Source organism: Triticum urartu, chromosome 1A, assembly GCF_056163025.1.
Source record: "Triticum urartu cultivar PI428250 chromosome 1A, HENAU_Tu73, whole genome shotgun sequence".
Taxonomy (NCBI): Eukaryota; Viridiplantae; Streptophyta; class Magnoliopsida; order Poales; family Poaceae; genus Triticum; species Triticum urartu.
In genome coordinates, this window is record NC_141873.1 from 277,817,617 (window position 1) to 277,831,945 (window position 14,329).

The following is a 14,329-nucleotide window of genomic DNA, read 5'->3' on the forward strand; positions in this document are numbered from 1 at the left end:
CATAAAACCTCATAGGTTGAAATGGACGTGCACGACCGAATTCTATCCGATCCAGATATCTTGGGAAAGATCTCCAACGGCAGTTTCGGACCACGTCAATGACCAGATCAAGGAGGACCGATCATGTAGGATGTTACCGTGATGCAAGAGGAGCACGAGGACCACCACCTATATTATCACGGCAGCAGGCCCCCACGCTGCCCCGATCCAGCCGACCTCCACCAACCCACCCAGATCTAGATCCAGATCGGGGGAATCGGCATGGATCGCGGCAACCACCGCCCAGCCCTGCACACCGGCGAGACGAGGCCAGCCCGCCGACCAGCAGTCCCAACGCGCCCGCTAAGTCCACATGTACGCCTGAGCCAGGTCGCGCCGCCTGCGCTCGATCGTCAGCCTTAGAAGGCAGCCGCTACCAGCACGGGCACGCCGACCACCCCACCACGCAGCCTCCCCGCGGACGCCGTGCCCAGCAGCAGCAGCCGCCAACACGTTGTGCCATGCCGCATGCCTCGCGCACATGCCGCGCAGCCACCCAGATCTGACTTCCCGTGCCGCCAACTTCTGACCAGGAGGGAGAAGAATCCCCGCCGCCGTGAAATGGGAGAAGGGAGGAGGGGGTGGGTTCAGTGCCAGCAGCCTGGGGCTCTCCTCGGACGCCCACGGAGGCGCCGCGAGGAGTCGCGTTCTGTTTCCCCCGTCCAGCCGTACGTATTGGTCCACCTCACAACGAGCAGTATGACTATTAAAGCAGCTATCTAATTAAGTTATTTAATGTAGAGGCAAAGCACCTACCAAAAAAGTATTGAGTCAAGTGAACAAGTGAAAATGTCTAGATTAACCGGCTAGGTCATAAGAATGAAAAAGGGTAAACTAAAGAAATGTAGACACTCGAATAACCTGGAATCAACATTGTTTTCCAATGTGTTTCTCCATTTTCAGCTTCCCGTGTTGCAAAAGAATAACCTCCAAAGAATCTGAATACCAGGACCCAATAGTTTCTGTTGTTGTGTTTACCGGATGCCCCAACCCTTTGTCAGCCTCTGCACAAACTTCGAACTAGATTGATTTCAACTATTCACATAAATCTCAACAATTGGTCATGACCATGTCTGTCTCGCTGCCCAACGACAATGCAACATGAAACATACTAGTGGTTCGGGCCCGCCATTGGGGGCCGCTTAAGAGGAAACTGAGCGCGTATTTCTCCTTCTTAAAGAAAAAAGAAGGAAAAACCTCACCTTCATTTCAAAACTTAAAAAGAACTTTTTCACATGCATCTCAAAAAGAAAAAAATGCCAAGAAACTTTTCTCGAGTGGGAAAAGAAAAAAATGCCACACTTCGATGTTCCAAAAAAATCTCAGAAAAACATAAAAAATTTCTCACCGCGGCCAACCAGCATGCACATGTGGCATAGGTGGCTGGTCGCCCTTTCATTCGGCCTTAATGGATTTAATTCCACGAGTAGGATAATCCGATACTCCTTGCACAAACCATGAGATACATTTAATGATCCTTATGCTCATATTGGTGTTGCCTTGTCAGTTAGCATCCAATGCACGGATTTAGTGGATCCGCTAGTTTGCGGATACAATTCGGTTTGGTTATCGAGAAGATGATACAGAAACAAAGTCTCAAAAGCCAATCCATCAAATTTCTGCCGTCTACAAAACTGATAAAAGTATGAAAATATCAATATTTGTTAGTATTTTCTGCGGGTCAATATTTTTTAATCTAGCTACAAAGTAGAAACATAGTTATGAAATTCATAAAAATAGCCAATTATACAACTAAAAAAGGTAAATATACCTTTCACAAAAAAGAGAGATAAAGCTAGCAACAATCAGCTATCATTACTTCCTAATTCTAATAATAAACTCGCAAACAACACTACTAAAAGAATACATTACAACTGGCAACCTGTGCGAACTTTTGATTAGTGAAATATGCAAGGTACCATGTCAGCTACACGAATTCATATGGGTTGCAACATGTTGTCAATCATAAATATATATGAACTAAAAATATTGCGTCCCATATGGGCTCAAACAGTAAACGAAGAACATAATCTAAAGTTAGACAAGCACTTAAACATCGCCTTTATTCCGTTGTCACGGCGAACGACCCGCAACCATTGACGACTCGCATCAGGACGCACAACACCCCCTAATCTTGTTGTAGCCTACAACACACCTGAAAGATTGATCTACCGAAGATTCACCGGAAGTGCAGATGACAACAACACGGTGGTGTCTTGCACAACGAAAACCACGACGAGAGGAAGCCAGTTAGTGGAGAGCATGACAAGGCAAGTATCCCCTTCGTTAAGTGAACCATAGTCTCAATTAATCCCCTCACAAATTTAATATACTCGCATCTACCCTCCTCGCCGCCAGGCTCACCACGTGTGCCGTTGTCGATGACCATCCAAATCGTGGCATCCATCCTTCTCCCCACATGCCGATTGTTTTGATTGGACATGGCTATGATATGATAGTTGTTATGTGGCAACACACATCTCTATAGGCGTCGTCGCGGGATAGGCCGCCAGAGGAAGCCGATGAGAAGGCTATGCGCGTTGGCGTGGAGAGGCGGCATGGCCGAGCGAAGCGGCACGTTGAGGCCCCACGGGAGAATGAGAGGAGGTGCGGCACGGTCCGACGGGAGATATAGAAGGAGGTGTCATAATAAGTAGAGCAAGGCGACACTTTTCCCGCTCTCTTATCCTTGATGATGTCTCTACGAGATGGTTCGGTCAAATTAAATCAGACTACATCTCACTTCTTTCGGAAGCGTCTTAACCTCCTCTTATAATTTTGAAGATATTTTCAACCAAATATCATCCAAATGACCATACAAATTTCAAATAGATCTTGATAATATTCATATCGCTTTCATTTGCGAGCATCGACTCTTATCATTACGTGAAAGAAAATAGAACCGAAAAACACAAAACCGCTTCCACGCACGGGTTTGGCTGCATTCTGAGCCACATCAGCTCCATTTAGCCACACGGAGCGAAAGTGCCATCGGAAAGACGATTTCATTTTGCCCTCCGCTGTTATATCGACGCGCACCATTAGCTAGCAGCCTAGCACCACCATCTTCCGATCCTCCACCTGCTGTCGCTCGCTTGTCCCGGCCTAGGGTTTCGCCTCCACCGGTCCCCGGCTCTCGCCTCAGATCTCGACGCCGGCGACCCCCGATCCTCCTTAGTCGTCCGCCGCCGACCCCGCCGAGTTCCGATTCGCCACTCACCTCACGCCACACCACCGCGTCCTCCAGCTTCTGGACGCGCTCGCGGGGGACAGATCTAGGGTTTGGGGCCTTGCTTGGTGCATGAGAAGGGCACCAGGGTCTTGACGGCATGGAGGTGGAAGCGGCGAGGAGGGATGCGTCGGCGCTTGACCCGGAGCTGCTGCAGCTGCCAGAACTCGCGCCGGGCGCGCTCCGGGAGAACTCAAGCATAGCCGAGGCACTCTACTTGCAGTGGCTCGTGCTGCCTGAGTCGTCCAAGCTGGTAACCTCTCACCCGTCCTCTTGCCCTCGCGTGCTGGCGCGGTTCGTCCGTTGATTTTGCGTGGCTAGCGTGATCTCCTGTTGGAACTCTTGGAAAAATGTTGTTAGAATGCTCTGCCTTGGTGGCGCCTTGTGCTGCAGTGCCTCTCTACGAGTTTAGATTGGTATGTTCGTATCAGGATTGCTAGCTTAAGCCGAGGATACAAAGCGTCGGGGTCTGGTACATCAAAGGCTAAGGTCCTGCGGGAGATTGTGATTGTAGTAATTTTTGCGGAAATATGTACTTGGCCTGTTTCTTCGGGTGCTTACTTTCTGCTCCTCAGTTGCCGTGAATGAATATGTACCATCTGTACTAAGTTGGTTTCTTGAACTGATGTGCTTACTTGCGGTTTTTGAGATGAGCCCTCACCGCATGCATCAGCTTTATCATTATATTAAAGATAAAGAAATGTTGGTATGATAGTCAATGTTGCATGTGATTAGAGGAATGATGGATTTCAGGAGATGTGGACTCCGACGCTGTACCGAGATCTAGTGCTATCAAAGATCTGCTTTATGCTACAGCAATTTGTGTTATATTTTGAGCCCATGCTTACTTAAAATGATAGTTCACTCTTCAGAGGACATTTTCGCAGTGGTACACTGTGCTAGAGATCTGGCTTGAATTGTCTGCTCTTGTCTCTTTGGGTTACTTTAGATTGTTTTGTTTGGATGATGGTATTCCTTTTGCCAAACAATTACTATGTAAATTTTTGATGGAGGGGCTGTTCTGTCATTTACTTGGACTTTTGAGATTTATATGCAATGATACAGGTATGCATCAGTGTTCTTGATAGTAAAACGTGCACTCATGGAATTTGAAGTTGCTATTTCCTGGTTGCAATCTGTTTGAGTATTGCTCTCGTGATAGGTGATAGTCAATGGCTTCATGTGAGAATGTTGAATTGTTGCTCCGTGTGCATATTTTGTTGAGCTCTTTTTGGCTGCTAATTTGATGCATACCTGTGCAGAACAGTAGATAAAATGCAACATAGACTATATAGCTTTTGTTGACGGGATACCTACTTTGCAGGCCAAACTTGTCTATGCAATATTGCGTAGTAAACACATGGAACCTTAGAGAAAAAAGAAGTCATGTTGACAATATCGTATATGGTGTTACCTGTAGTGTTATCACGGTCTCAAGGCTTTACCACTAGTGTTTCTTGCTCTCCCAAATGATGCTAACATTTCGTTGTTTTGTCTGCTTTGTTATGTTGAACGTTGTCTTGAATGTTATGTAGTTTTATGGGGTGGACATAGCGTAGTAGTCAATGGCATGTTACCTTTTCTGCGGGAGACATGATGTTATCAAATAGATCAGCAGATGACATGACTGCTTGCCTCGACTGACAGCAGTCCAGGAGACAGAGGGACTCCACTAACCCTCGCTGTCGGCCTTTTGTAGTTCGCAACCACCGTGCATCGTCACCTCCCTGCTCAGCGCTATCGCTTTGCGAACACACCTATCACATTGGGCTTTCTTAGCTCCATCTTGCTGATTTTCTCTGCTGCTTGTTGTGCATCTCACTTGTTAGCTGGATGCCCTCTGCCTTGCTGCTTTGGTGCCCAATGCTTCTGCTAGAGAAGGTGTCTGCCTGTTGGTAATTGAGCATGGGAGTAGGGAGTGGATGCTTTGATGTTCTGTTGTCTTCAGGTGATGTTTTGGACCAAGTGGCTAGTGGGACATGTATTCTCCATTTTTGCCTTGTTATATACTCCCTCCGTCCCAAAATTCTTGTCTTAGATTTGTCTAGATACGGATGTATCTAACACTAAACCATGACTAGATACATCCATATGTAGATAAATCTAAGACAAGAATTTTGGGACGGAGGGAGTATGTTCTATATGCGATGATTAGGCTAAGCTAAGATATTGTCTAGTGTCACCGACGCGAGGTTCCTTGCTCCCTAAGCTGTCGTGATAACCGTGTAGTGCTATACATGTATTGGAATATGTTTAATTTTCCATGTGTGATTATTTGACTGGATTCTTTGCTCCCTAGGCCGCCGTTATAACTATGTAGTGCTATATATGTATTGGGATATGTTTGATTTTTCACGTGTGATTATTTGACCGGAGTCAGGACAATATAGATCTACTATATAGGCTGGCTTCTTACATCTTGTATTTCTGGCATTGCTCAATATATATAGTAACATAGCAGATGTTTCAAGGTTTAACCTCTCTGCATATATGGTACTCCCTCCATAAAGAAATATAAGAGCGTTTAGATCACTAAAGTAGTGATCTAAATGCTCTATATTTCTTTACAGAGGGAGTGTATGCTTGAAATAACTCAATCTTCTAGGAATATGTAACATATGTTGAGGTTTGTTCTATACTTCATTAGTGGGGCCTTAAATAAAGTTGCAGTCCGCTAGTTTCTTGTAGCCGTGTATCTTGCAGCTACACTGTTTTTCTCTTGAGTTTGTTGTTTCTTGGGTCCTTAGGCCATTTTGTACTTGCCATCGGCACCTTCTTCTTAATGGAATACTAGCAGCACTCCTGCTAAATTTCAAAAAAAGAAGTTGCGTGCTTGTATCAGCAACTTTAATATTAAGTAGATTATATTGAACAGATTAGTCCGAGATTTTTCTAAATTTTTTAAACAGAGGCTAGTCCAATCAATATAGGATAGTGGCTGAACTCTCAAAATGATAGGTGGTGCAACCTGTACTTGGAATTGTGACAATAGGCTTCCGAGGCACTAGAACTTTTAATTTGATTGTGTGCTCTTTTCTTGGCTTTGGTTACTCTGTTATATTACATTTCAAATTTCTTAAGGTGGCACACCTATAATTCTAACTCAATTACCACTTAGTTTACCTTCTATGTGATGCATACAGATACAAATCATTGTTAGTTAAATTTATTAACACATTGTAATTTGGTGAACATTATTTATCTATGCTTACTGCTCAGGTTCTGTATATATGTTCTGTATATATGTATCATTATAAAGCACTTTAATAGTGCTGTTTGACTGCTCTTCTGTTTTTGATAATATCCGTTGAAGTAACAACTTGATGTTTTATGCACTTTGCTTTCTTCGTCATATAAGCCTTTCTATAATTGATTCTGTGGAGTGCGATGCTACTGTTTTTGTAAATTAGAAGCATTGTACATTGTTGCGTAAAAAAGCAATAAATTTGTTTCTATAACATACTTCTGTTGGATGTATCATTTCTTATAATATTTGGTTTCTTCACTACTAGGTGAAATCTTTGATTGAAGATGCAAAAGCCGGTGCCACACTGAATGTTGCTGGGAGCTCTGCTAGCACAAATGCCGCTTCAAGTAGTTCTTTGCCGTCGATGTTCCCTGCTGGTAGTGCCCCCCCACTTTCTCCCAGGAGCACTGCTGGCTCTCCCCGTGTTATGAGACGAGGATCTAGTGCTGGACCATCATCCTTGGGATCTCCTCTAAAATTAGTCAGTGAACCTGTGAGAGAAGTTATACCCCAGGTGCTTCCCATCTGTTTTTTTGTTTGAGAATGGCATCTGTGCTTGTTATTATTCATGTAATATTTGTTCCTACTATAGCTATTTAAGCATCTTCCTTGTTAGACTTAGTTCTGTATTCATCGTGTTTGCAGTTTTACTTCAAACATGGGCGCCCTCCACCAAAAGATTTGAGGGAGCAGTGTTTGTCTAGACTAGATCACCTTTTTTTTGCCGGGGAAGGACTCCAGATTCAAGGTGACCTTATTTGAGGATTTCTTTTGTTTTGTCCACATTGAAATGCATTTTTAACTTTCAATGTCTTATTTGCACATATCAGAATTCAGACCAGTTATAAAAGACATATGCAAGTTGCCATCGTACCTCTCTGGTGTTCTTTTCAAGAAGATTGACGCCACTTGCTCTGGAACTGTAACAAGGTGTGCTGTTTATTCAATACCTCAACATGGCTACACTAGTGTTGGTGTATATTTAGATATAGTGAATCTTAGTTGTTCCATCATATTTGGAGGGCACTGAGAAATGCTTCATGCAGCTACCACATGGACCTCCTAACTGTAGCCAAAATTTAGTAGAACACAGAGTTCATTATGGAACATTAACCTGTCTCCATAGAAAAATTAGCATTTGATTGCACAGCCAGTGTTGGAAATCTGTGTGTTCCTGGTGGTTTCCACTTTTCCTGGGTGGTGGGAGGGTAAATCCCTCCAGTTATTATTCCTGCTTTTTTAAAGAGATAATAATACACACTACTGTCTGTGCAAGGTTGAACAAGCACAGTACCCTGCCCATTATAATTAGGCAGACCAGAAGTAAGCAGAAACTGCTCATCTTGGTTTTGTAACCCTGCTTCATATACGGTTATCCACCAATGCGTTATCCTTGCTATAATAATAGTTTGGCACTGTTTTCTTCTTCAACCAGTGTGCATGCTTCTGGATAGTTTTCTTGCTTGTGTTTGTAAATTTGAACTTACAGAAGCTTATCTTTTCTGGACTAGGATGTCAGGTTTCATTTATCACATTGCCTTATGATTAGTAACATTTAATCTAACACATCTGTGGTGTTCCATGGTCTCATGTATATTTAACAATTGTTCAGGAATGCCATGTCTCAGTTGGTAGTTACTTTTTGGCTGCACAGTTTTGATGTCAATTCCAGTTCTTAACACCGATATTTTATATTTCGGTTTTGACATGTTACTCTCTTTTTTAAACTCAGGGATGCGTTTATCGATTACTGGTTTAATGACAATAAGATCACAATGGACACGGCTACCCAGATATTTGAAATACTAAGAAAGCCAGGTTACAGTTATCTCACTCAGGTCAGCATTTCTTTCCTCTTTTTGGTCTTGGTAGGCATGTATATATGACTCCAACTGGACAAGATGATTATTCTATATTACTGTTTGTTTTCTTGAAGGGAATACTAATTCTCCATAATTTGCGCAGGAGGATTTTAAGCCTGTTCTAAAAGAACTCCTGGCAACTCACCCAGGTTTAGAGTTTTTACAAGGCACTCCCGAGTTTCAGGACAGATACGGTAATCGCTGTTATGTGTTGTTCAAGTTGCCTAGTAGTTGGCTCTATCACCAGTATTCTTTGTATATTTGTGCATTAGACGTGCATTTTGAGTCATATGTTCTTTCAAAAGCCAATGATGATAGTATCTTATATGATGAAAAAGAAATGATCCCTGGCAAAGTGATTTCATTTGTGAATTCTTGTTATGTTTTTTTAATGTAGTTATGTCCTCCGCATCTTTTGAGACAGATACCCTTTTTAGCCGCATATGCCAAAGAGATGGAATATAATTTTTTAGCGGGTCTAACACTGAAATAAAATAAGGCATCGTTTTCTTCATAGTTCTGTTTGCGTAGAGCTGACGAGAATTGAGTTGAGCCTGAGATGGTAGTAAGGAAATCCTGGAACCGATCGTAGATTGACACCCCTGCACTTTGGTATTAGAAAGTTAAACCTGAATGGTTTGCTATCTGAAGGTATGATTATAGGAATTCTAGTGTGTTCTACAATAAACCTGTCGGCATTTGGAACTCTCCGTATCAACATCTAAAACATGGTCTTTCTGTCTATCTTAAGAACTCGTAAGTGGCTCATCATCCTCTGCTATAAACGTTGAAGTATTTTAGTCTGTTCTACAGTAGACCTGTTGGTACGGAACTCTTCGTATTAACATCTAAAATATGGGCTGTCTTTCTGTCTATCTTAAGAACTCATATTTCTTCCTTAAAAATAATCTGTTATTTTCTCGTGTTCAGTAACATAGGAAAATGATAGTTTTTAGTCATGAATGTTGTATGCAAGGACAAGCTGTTGTTTGTAGAGCATATCTTTTTTCTCCAGTAATAACATACTTTTTGATTTTGTGATGAATGGATATTCCGAACTAATGCTGGTGATTTGCTGCATCTCATTCATCTGCTTATTATGTTTTAATGTGTTTTTCAGCTGAGACTGTAATATACAGAATCTTCTACTCCATAAATAGATCTGGAAATGGTCATCTTACCCTTAGAGAGCTAAAACGTGGGAATTTAGTAGCTGCAATGCAGCAACTTGATGAGGAAGAGGATATCAACAAAATACTGAGGTAATTCATGGATGGAACTGTACAAATTCCTTAAATGCCGCGTGTGCATGTATATTTCCCAAGATCTCTCAGTAGAATATGGTTTCCATTACACGATGCTTTAGCTCCTTACGAATTCTGTTCTTTCAAGAGCTCCTTCCTTATGTGGTTGTGATGGCCAACAGGAATTTCATGGCTTCAGTTGATCCTACTATATGCTGCAAATAAAGCATATTTTACATGGTTTTCGTATAATTTTCTGACTTTGTCGTATCTGATGCAGATATTTCTCATACGAGCATTTTTATGTAATCTACTGCAAATTTTGGGAGCTGGACACAGATCATGATTTCTTGATTGACAAAGAGAACCTTATCAGATATGGAAATCATTCGTTGACCTATAGAATAGTCGATAGAGTCTTTTCACAGGTTAGTCCATTACTAGTTCTATTACTAGTTTATATTGAGAGCTGAGATGTTAGATTGCATTAATGTTGCTTACTGTGCACTTCCATTTTTTTTCCAACTAAGGTCCCAAGGAAATTCACAAGCATGACCGAAGGAAAGATGGGTTATGAGGATTTTGTTTACTTCATCTTGTCAGAGGAAGATAAATCATCTGAGCCTAGCCTTGAGTACTGGTAATTGTGTTCTCCTGGTTTGATATGTCTTCTGTTTTACCTGTAACTGTTTTATTATCTGAGGGTTGCTTGAGAGCAATTCCATCCTTCGAATGTATGCTTAAATGTCTAGTCCCCATGCTGTGCTATTTGGTCTCGAGGCATTGACGGCAAACGAGTGAACAAAGCCCCAACAATTGGGTTTTAATGGGAATGTTTTTTTAGTATGTGATTTTTCTACACAATTTTGCTACAAATTTCCAACATGAAGTTATGTGTATGGGACACCTATATGTTATATCATATCTGCAACTCATATTATATACAGTTTGTGGTAAAATATGTTCCTTCATCTATTGAAACGCCTCACACTCTCTACAGGTTTAAGTGCATTGATCTTGATGGCAATGGTATTTTAACTACCAATGAAATGCAGTTTTTCTATGAGGAGCAGTTGCATCGTATGGAGTGCATGGCACAGGAACCTGTGCTTTTTGAGGACATACTATGCCAAATGATTGATATGATTGGACCAGAGGTATCATCATCCTGGATATAACTGTGATTCATTTACCCCCTGTTTGGAACAGTGGAATCCAAAGGCAATGAGGAGGAATTGCATTGTTCTCTACAAAATTCATGCATTCAGTCATGCCCTTAACTGCATTTCATAAAGCTTTTCCTTTGTGCAGAATGAGACATATTTTACACTGAGGGACTTGAAAAAGTGTAAACTCTCGGGAAATATATTCAATATCTTATTTAATCTCAACAAATTTATGGCGTTTGAAACTCGTGATCCATTCCTCATTCGCCAGGTAATCACTGTTTTGCAATGAAGTGTTTGAATCCACTGCATTTATTTAGTTAAAAGGTTGTATGGTTTTTAATTGCAGGAGCGTGAAAATCCAACTCTAACTGAGTGGGATCGGTTCGCCCATAGGGAATACATCAGGCTGTCGATGGAAGAGGATGGTGAAGATGCTTCAAATGGAAGTGGTGATGTGTGGGACGAGTCACTTGAAGCTCCATTTTGAATCATGTGAGTGCTACTAGTGCTTTCTGAATGAACTTACAGATTTGATACAGATGGCTAGTGAATTATGGAAACCACAGAGCATTGTTAAGATCTCAGAATTTTGATTCCATGGGTTTAGAAAATTTGGACCATCTTAATATTTGCACTTCAATCGTTATTTTACCAGACTACTTCCAAGAATAGGTGATTGCATTATTCCCTCTTAGACCTGCCTTTCATAGTGACACACATCTCCATTTTCCAGTTCCTAAAAGAAAACATGTTTTCAATTCCCAACCTATCAAGGAAATAATCTGTTTTTATTATTCAAAATGTTTAGTGTTGTCCATCTCTACTGTCCAAGAGATAAATCTTGGCAATTTCTTAAGTTCCGTATCTGAAATTTAATATCGCCAGTGTGGGTTGATCAGCAGTAAAAACTGAATTGTGTTTGAGTGGTTTACGCAAAAACTGCTGTCAAGTATACTGCAATTTTTCCCCGTCATGCAGAGAATTTTGAATCTGGTGCCAGCGGCATGTCCTCATATTTCATAACCCTCCACCCCCTTGAGCGAACACATGGTTCCATTTTATCTCTCGTATAAGCTGGTCATCGGTGCAGATGTAATGGTTTTTTCAGAGCATCTTTGCTTCCTGCGTCTTTGCTGCCTTCGATGTTTATCAAGTTAAAGCTTGTATAATCTATAGTAGCCAGTACGATTGGTGAGTTTCGTCCAATCAAACAATTACTCTGGCCATTCATATTAGTTGTAGTTCTAGAATTTGTGCCAGTCAAAACTTTTTAGGTTTGACCATCAATATAGAAAGAATTACCGTCATATCAAACTGAAATTAGTAGATTTTTCATGAAGTCAAAGTGTCCTGTCCTAACCTACTTATATTGTGATTCGGAGTATGTTCTGATGTACCACAAGTTTATTTTTAGTTTTCATCTATTTTTAACATGTATGTGACCTGGTAATTTGGCTCTGTTGATATGATAGAATGATGATTTGATGAGAAAATAAAACAAATCATGATATGTTTACAGCTACTTCCTTTGCTGAACTGTTCCAGAACTGTCTTTCCCATTAACAGGCCTCACACTCCTAATTGGTTGGATATGGATGAAATTGGTTGGGAAGTTGAAGAAGTGTAAAGGTTTTGGCTAGCCTGCGGAGGTCATTGCAGGCTCTAAGCAGTTTCAGTAACACCAAAGACTACTTATGAGTTTTACTGTGCAGGTCTGATTTGATATTATCAGTTGTCCAGTTGTGCAAACATTTTTGCTTGCCAGGAAGAATGTGGAAGTTGATGTGAGGGCCTCCTGCATATTGACAAGGCAACAACCTCAACAGTCTCAAAGCTGAAGTGGGGAAACTTCTGTGCTCTACCTTTTTCTCATTGTGTTCTGATTGTTGCTTTAGGGGGGATGCCAATTTATTCAATTGCTGTGCTCGAATTTTGGAGCTGAACTGTTGATGTTTGGCTGCCATTTTCCTTGTTAATCTGTGGGTGTGCGAGCAAGCAATGCCATCATTAACTTCGATCATCGTTTGTAACTTCCTGGTTCTGATTTCTGTTCAGTTTGGTATGGCGTTTGTTGCGATTCTTGGTACATTTTGGTAGGTGGGGAGGGGTCTCAAAACATGGATGTGAGTTGGTCATTTGTAACATTAACAAGTAACTATGCATCAGGTGCATAAAATCTAAACAGGAAAGTAGTTTCCATTGTTAATCCAGATTTTTGTCGTAGCATAAATTTATAGGATGTTTCATTTGTATATGCTGCGATACTGTCATCTGGTATTTTGCTTTTCAACTTGTGGAACTCTGCAGTTGTCCAAAGCTTTCTTATTAGTTCAGTGCCAGTTATGGTACCGTGTTGAAATTTGTTGTACTATATCGTGTATGCAAACATGTCGTACAATACATTCACATGGAACTACATCTTTTTTTGAGATGCAAGAAACTGCAACTTATATACAGTAATATTGGCTCCGTTCCATGGATGTGACCAATTTGACGAATTCGGGCCTCCACTATGGACTTCGGTGATCCATTGACAAACATGATATTATTGATATACTAATGTCCTGTGATAAACTTGACTAGATCTTGCTAATCCTATTTTTATTAACACTAAAATCGTAATTTTGCCTAAAACCAAAATCGTAGTTAAGTGTGGCCAACAGAAACCTGATTTAAGTACTTCTATTATGGTGGTGCGGTCACCTGTTTGATGCCCTACATAAGGACTACTACGGCAAGCATACACTTTAAAAAGATGCAGGCCAGTAGAAACCGGATTGAAGTGTTTGACGCCATACGCAAGGAATTCTCCGGCGAGCTTGTAAGATGGCATCTTTCACATATTAAGGGACACATCGTCTAATCATGCCGTCCGACCCATGCTTTTAGAGGAATTGATCTTTCCAAAAATCCCTAAAGAATTTCTTCCTCTGATTATAATTCTTGTTTGAAGGTAGACAAAGTCAGCATAATCGGCAAACCATGGTACCACCTTTCGAGAGAAGATTCCAACAAATCCTTTGATAGGGTATCCTGACCAGGCGAGTAGGCCGGACGAGAAAGAGAGCATGTCAAACATGCATGGAGGATCATATTGGGTGCATGAGAAAGAGAGCACGTCAAACACGCATGGAGAATCAAATTGGGTGCACAGGAAACAGACGATTTTCCATGTTCAGGTAATGTGCCCTACATGTTGCATGTTTGATCTTTATTAATATTGGAATTTTCTTGAATGAAAGGTCGGAACTCTAGGATCCTATGGTTATGAGGTGCTAACTTGGGTGGTCCCTACCTCCCCTTGTAAGTTGGCGGGGGTAGGGTTACAAGAGTCCAAGTCAGTTTACATAGCTTGGAACCCAAGTAAGGTATACATATTGTACAACAAGTAAGGAGGCATCTTTACATTGAAGGCCTCAGGTCGGACGACCGGGGCTAGGTAGCTGCACGGGTCCATGCCAAGTCTACTCGGGCTGACTTCTGGTGGCTCACGATACCTCTGGTGTAGGACGCTATTAGTAGCCCTGATAACCCACAAG

At 41.5% G+C, this 14,329-nt stretch overlaps 1 protein-coding gene across 2 annotated transcripts; it reads left to right on the forward strand.

The window, feature by feature from the left end:
- Positions 1–3,072: 3,072 nt before the first annotated feature.
- Positions 3,073–13,042, forward strand: LOC125507764 (putative serine/threonine protein phosphatase 2A regulatory subunit B''delta). 2 transcript variants are annotated; one of them, XM_087518662.1, is made up of 15 exons: positions 3,073–3,521; positions 3,662–3,757; positions 5,098–5,163; positions 6,781–7,029; positions 7,161–7,263; positions 7,346–7,445; positions 8,248–8,353; positions 8,481–8,571; positions 9,498–9,639; positions 9,902–10,049; positions 10,152–10,261; positions 10,622–10,778; positions 10,933–11,058; positions 11,137–11,282; positions 12,357–13,042. In XM_087518662.1, exons 1-14 carry the CDS (start codon positions 3,369–3,371, stop codon positions 11,275–11,277), a joined length of 1,788 nt encoding a protein of 595 aa, XP_087374788.1. In that variant the 5' UTR covers positions 3,073–3,368; the 3' UTR covers positions 11,278–11,282; positions 12,357–13,042. The 2 variants fall into 2 exon arrangements, with proteins under 2 accessions (XP_087374788.1, XP_048528216.1); XM_048672259.2 differs by lacking the exons at positions 3,662–3,757; positions 5,098–5,163 and having other exon boundaries at positions 3,081–3,521.
- Positions 13,043–14,329: the final 1,287 nt, after the last annotated feature.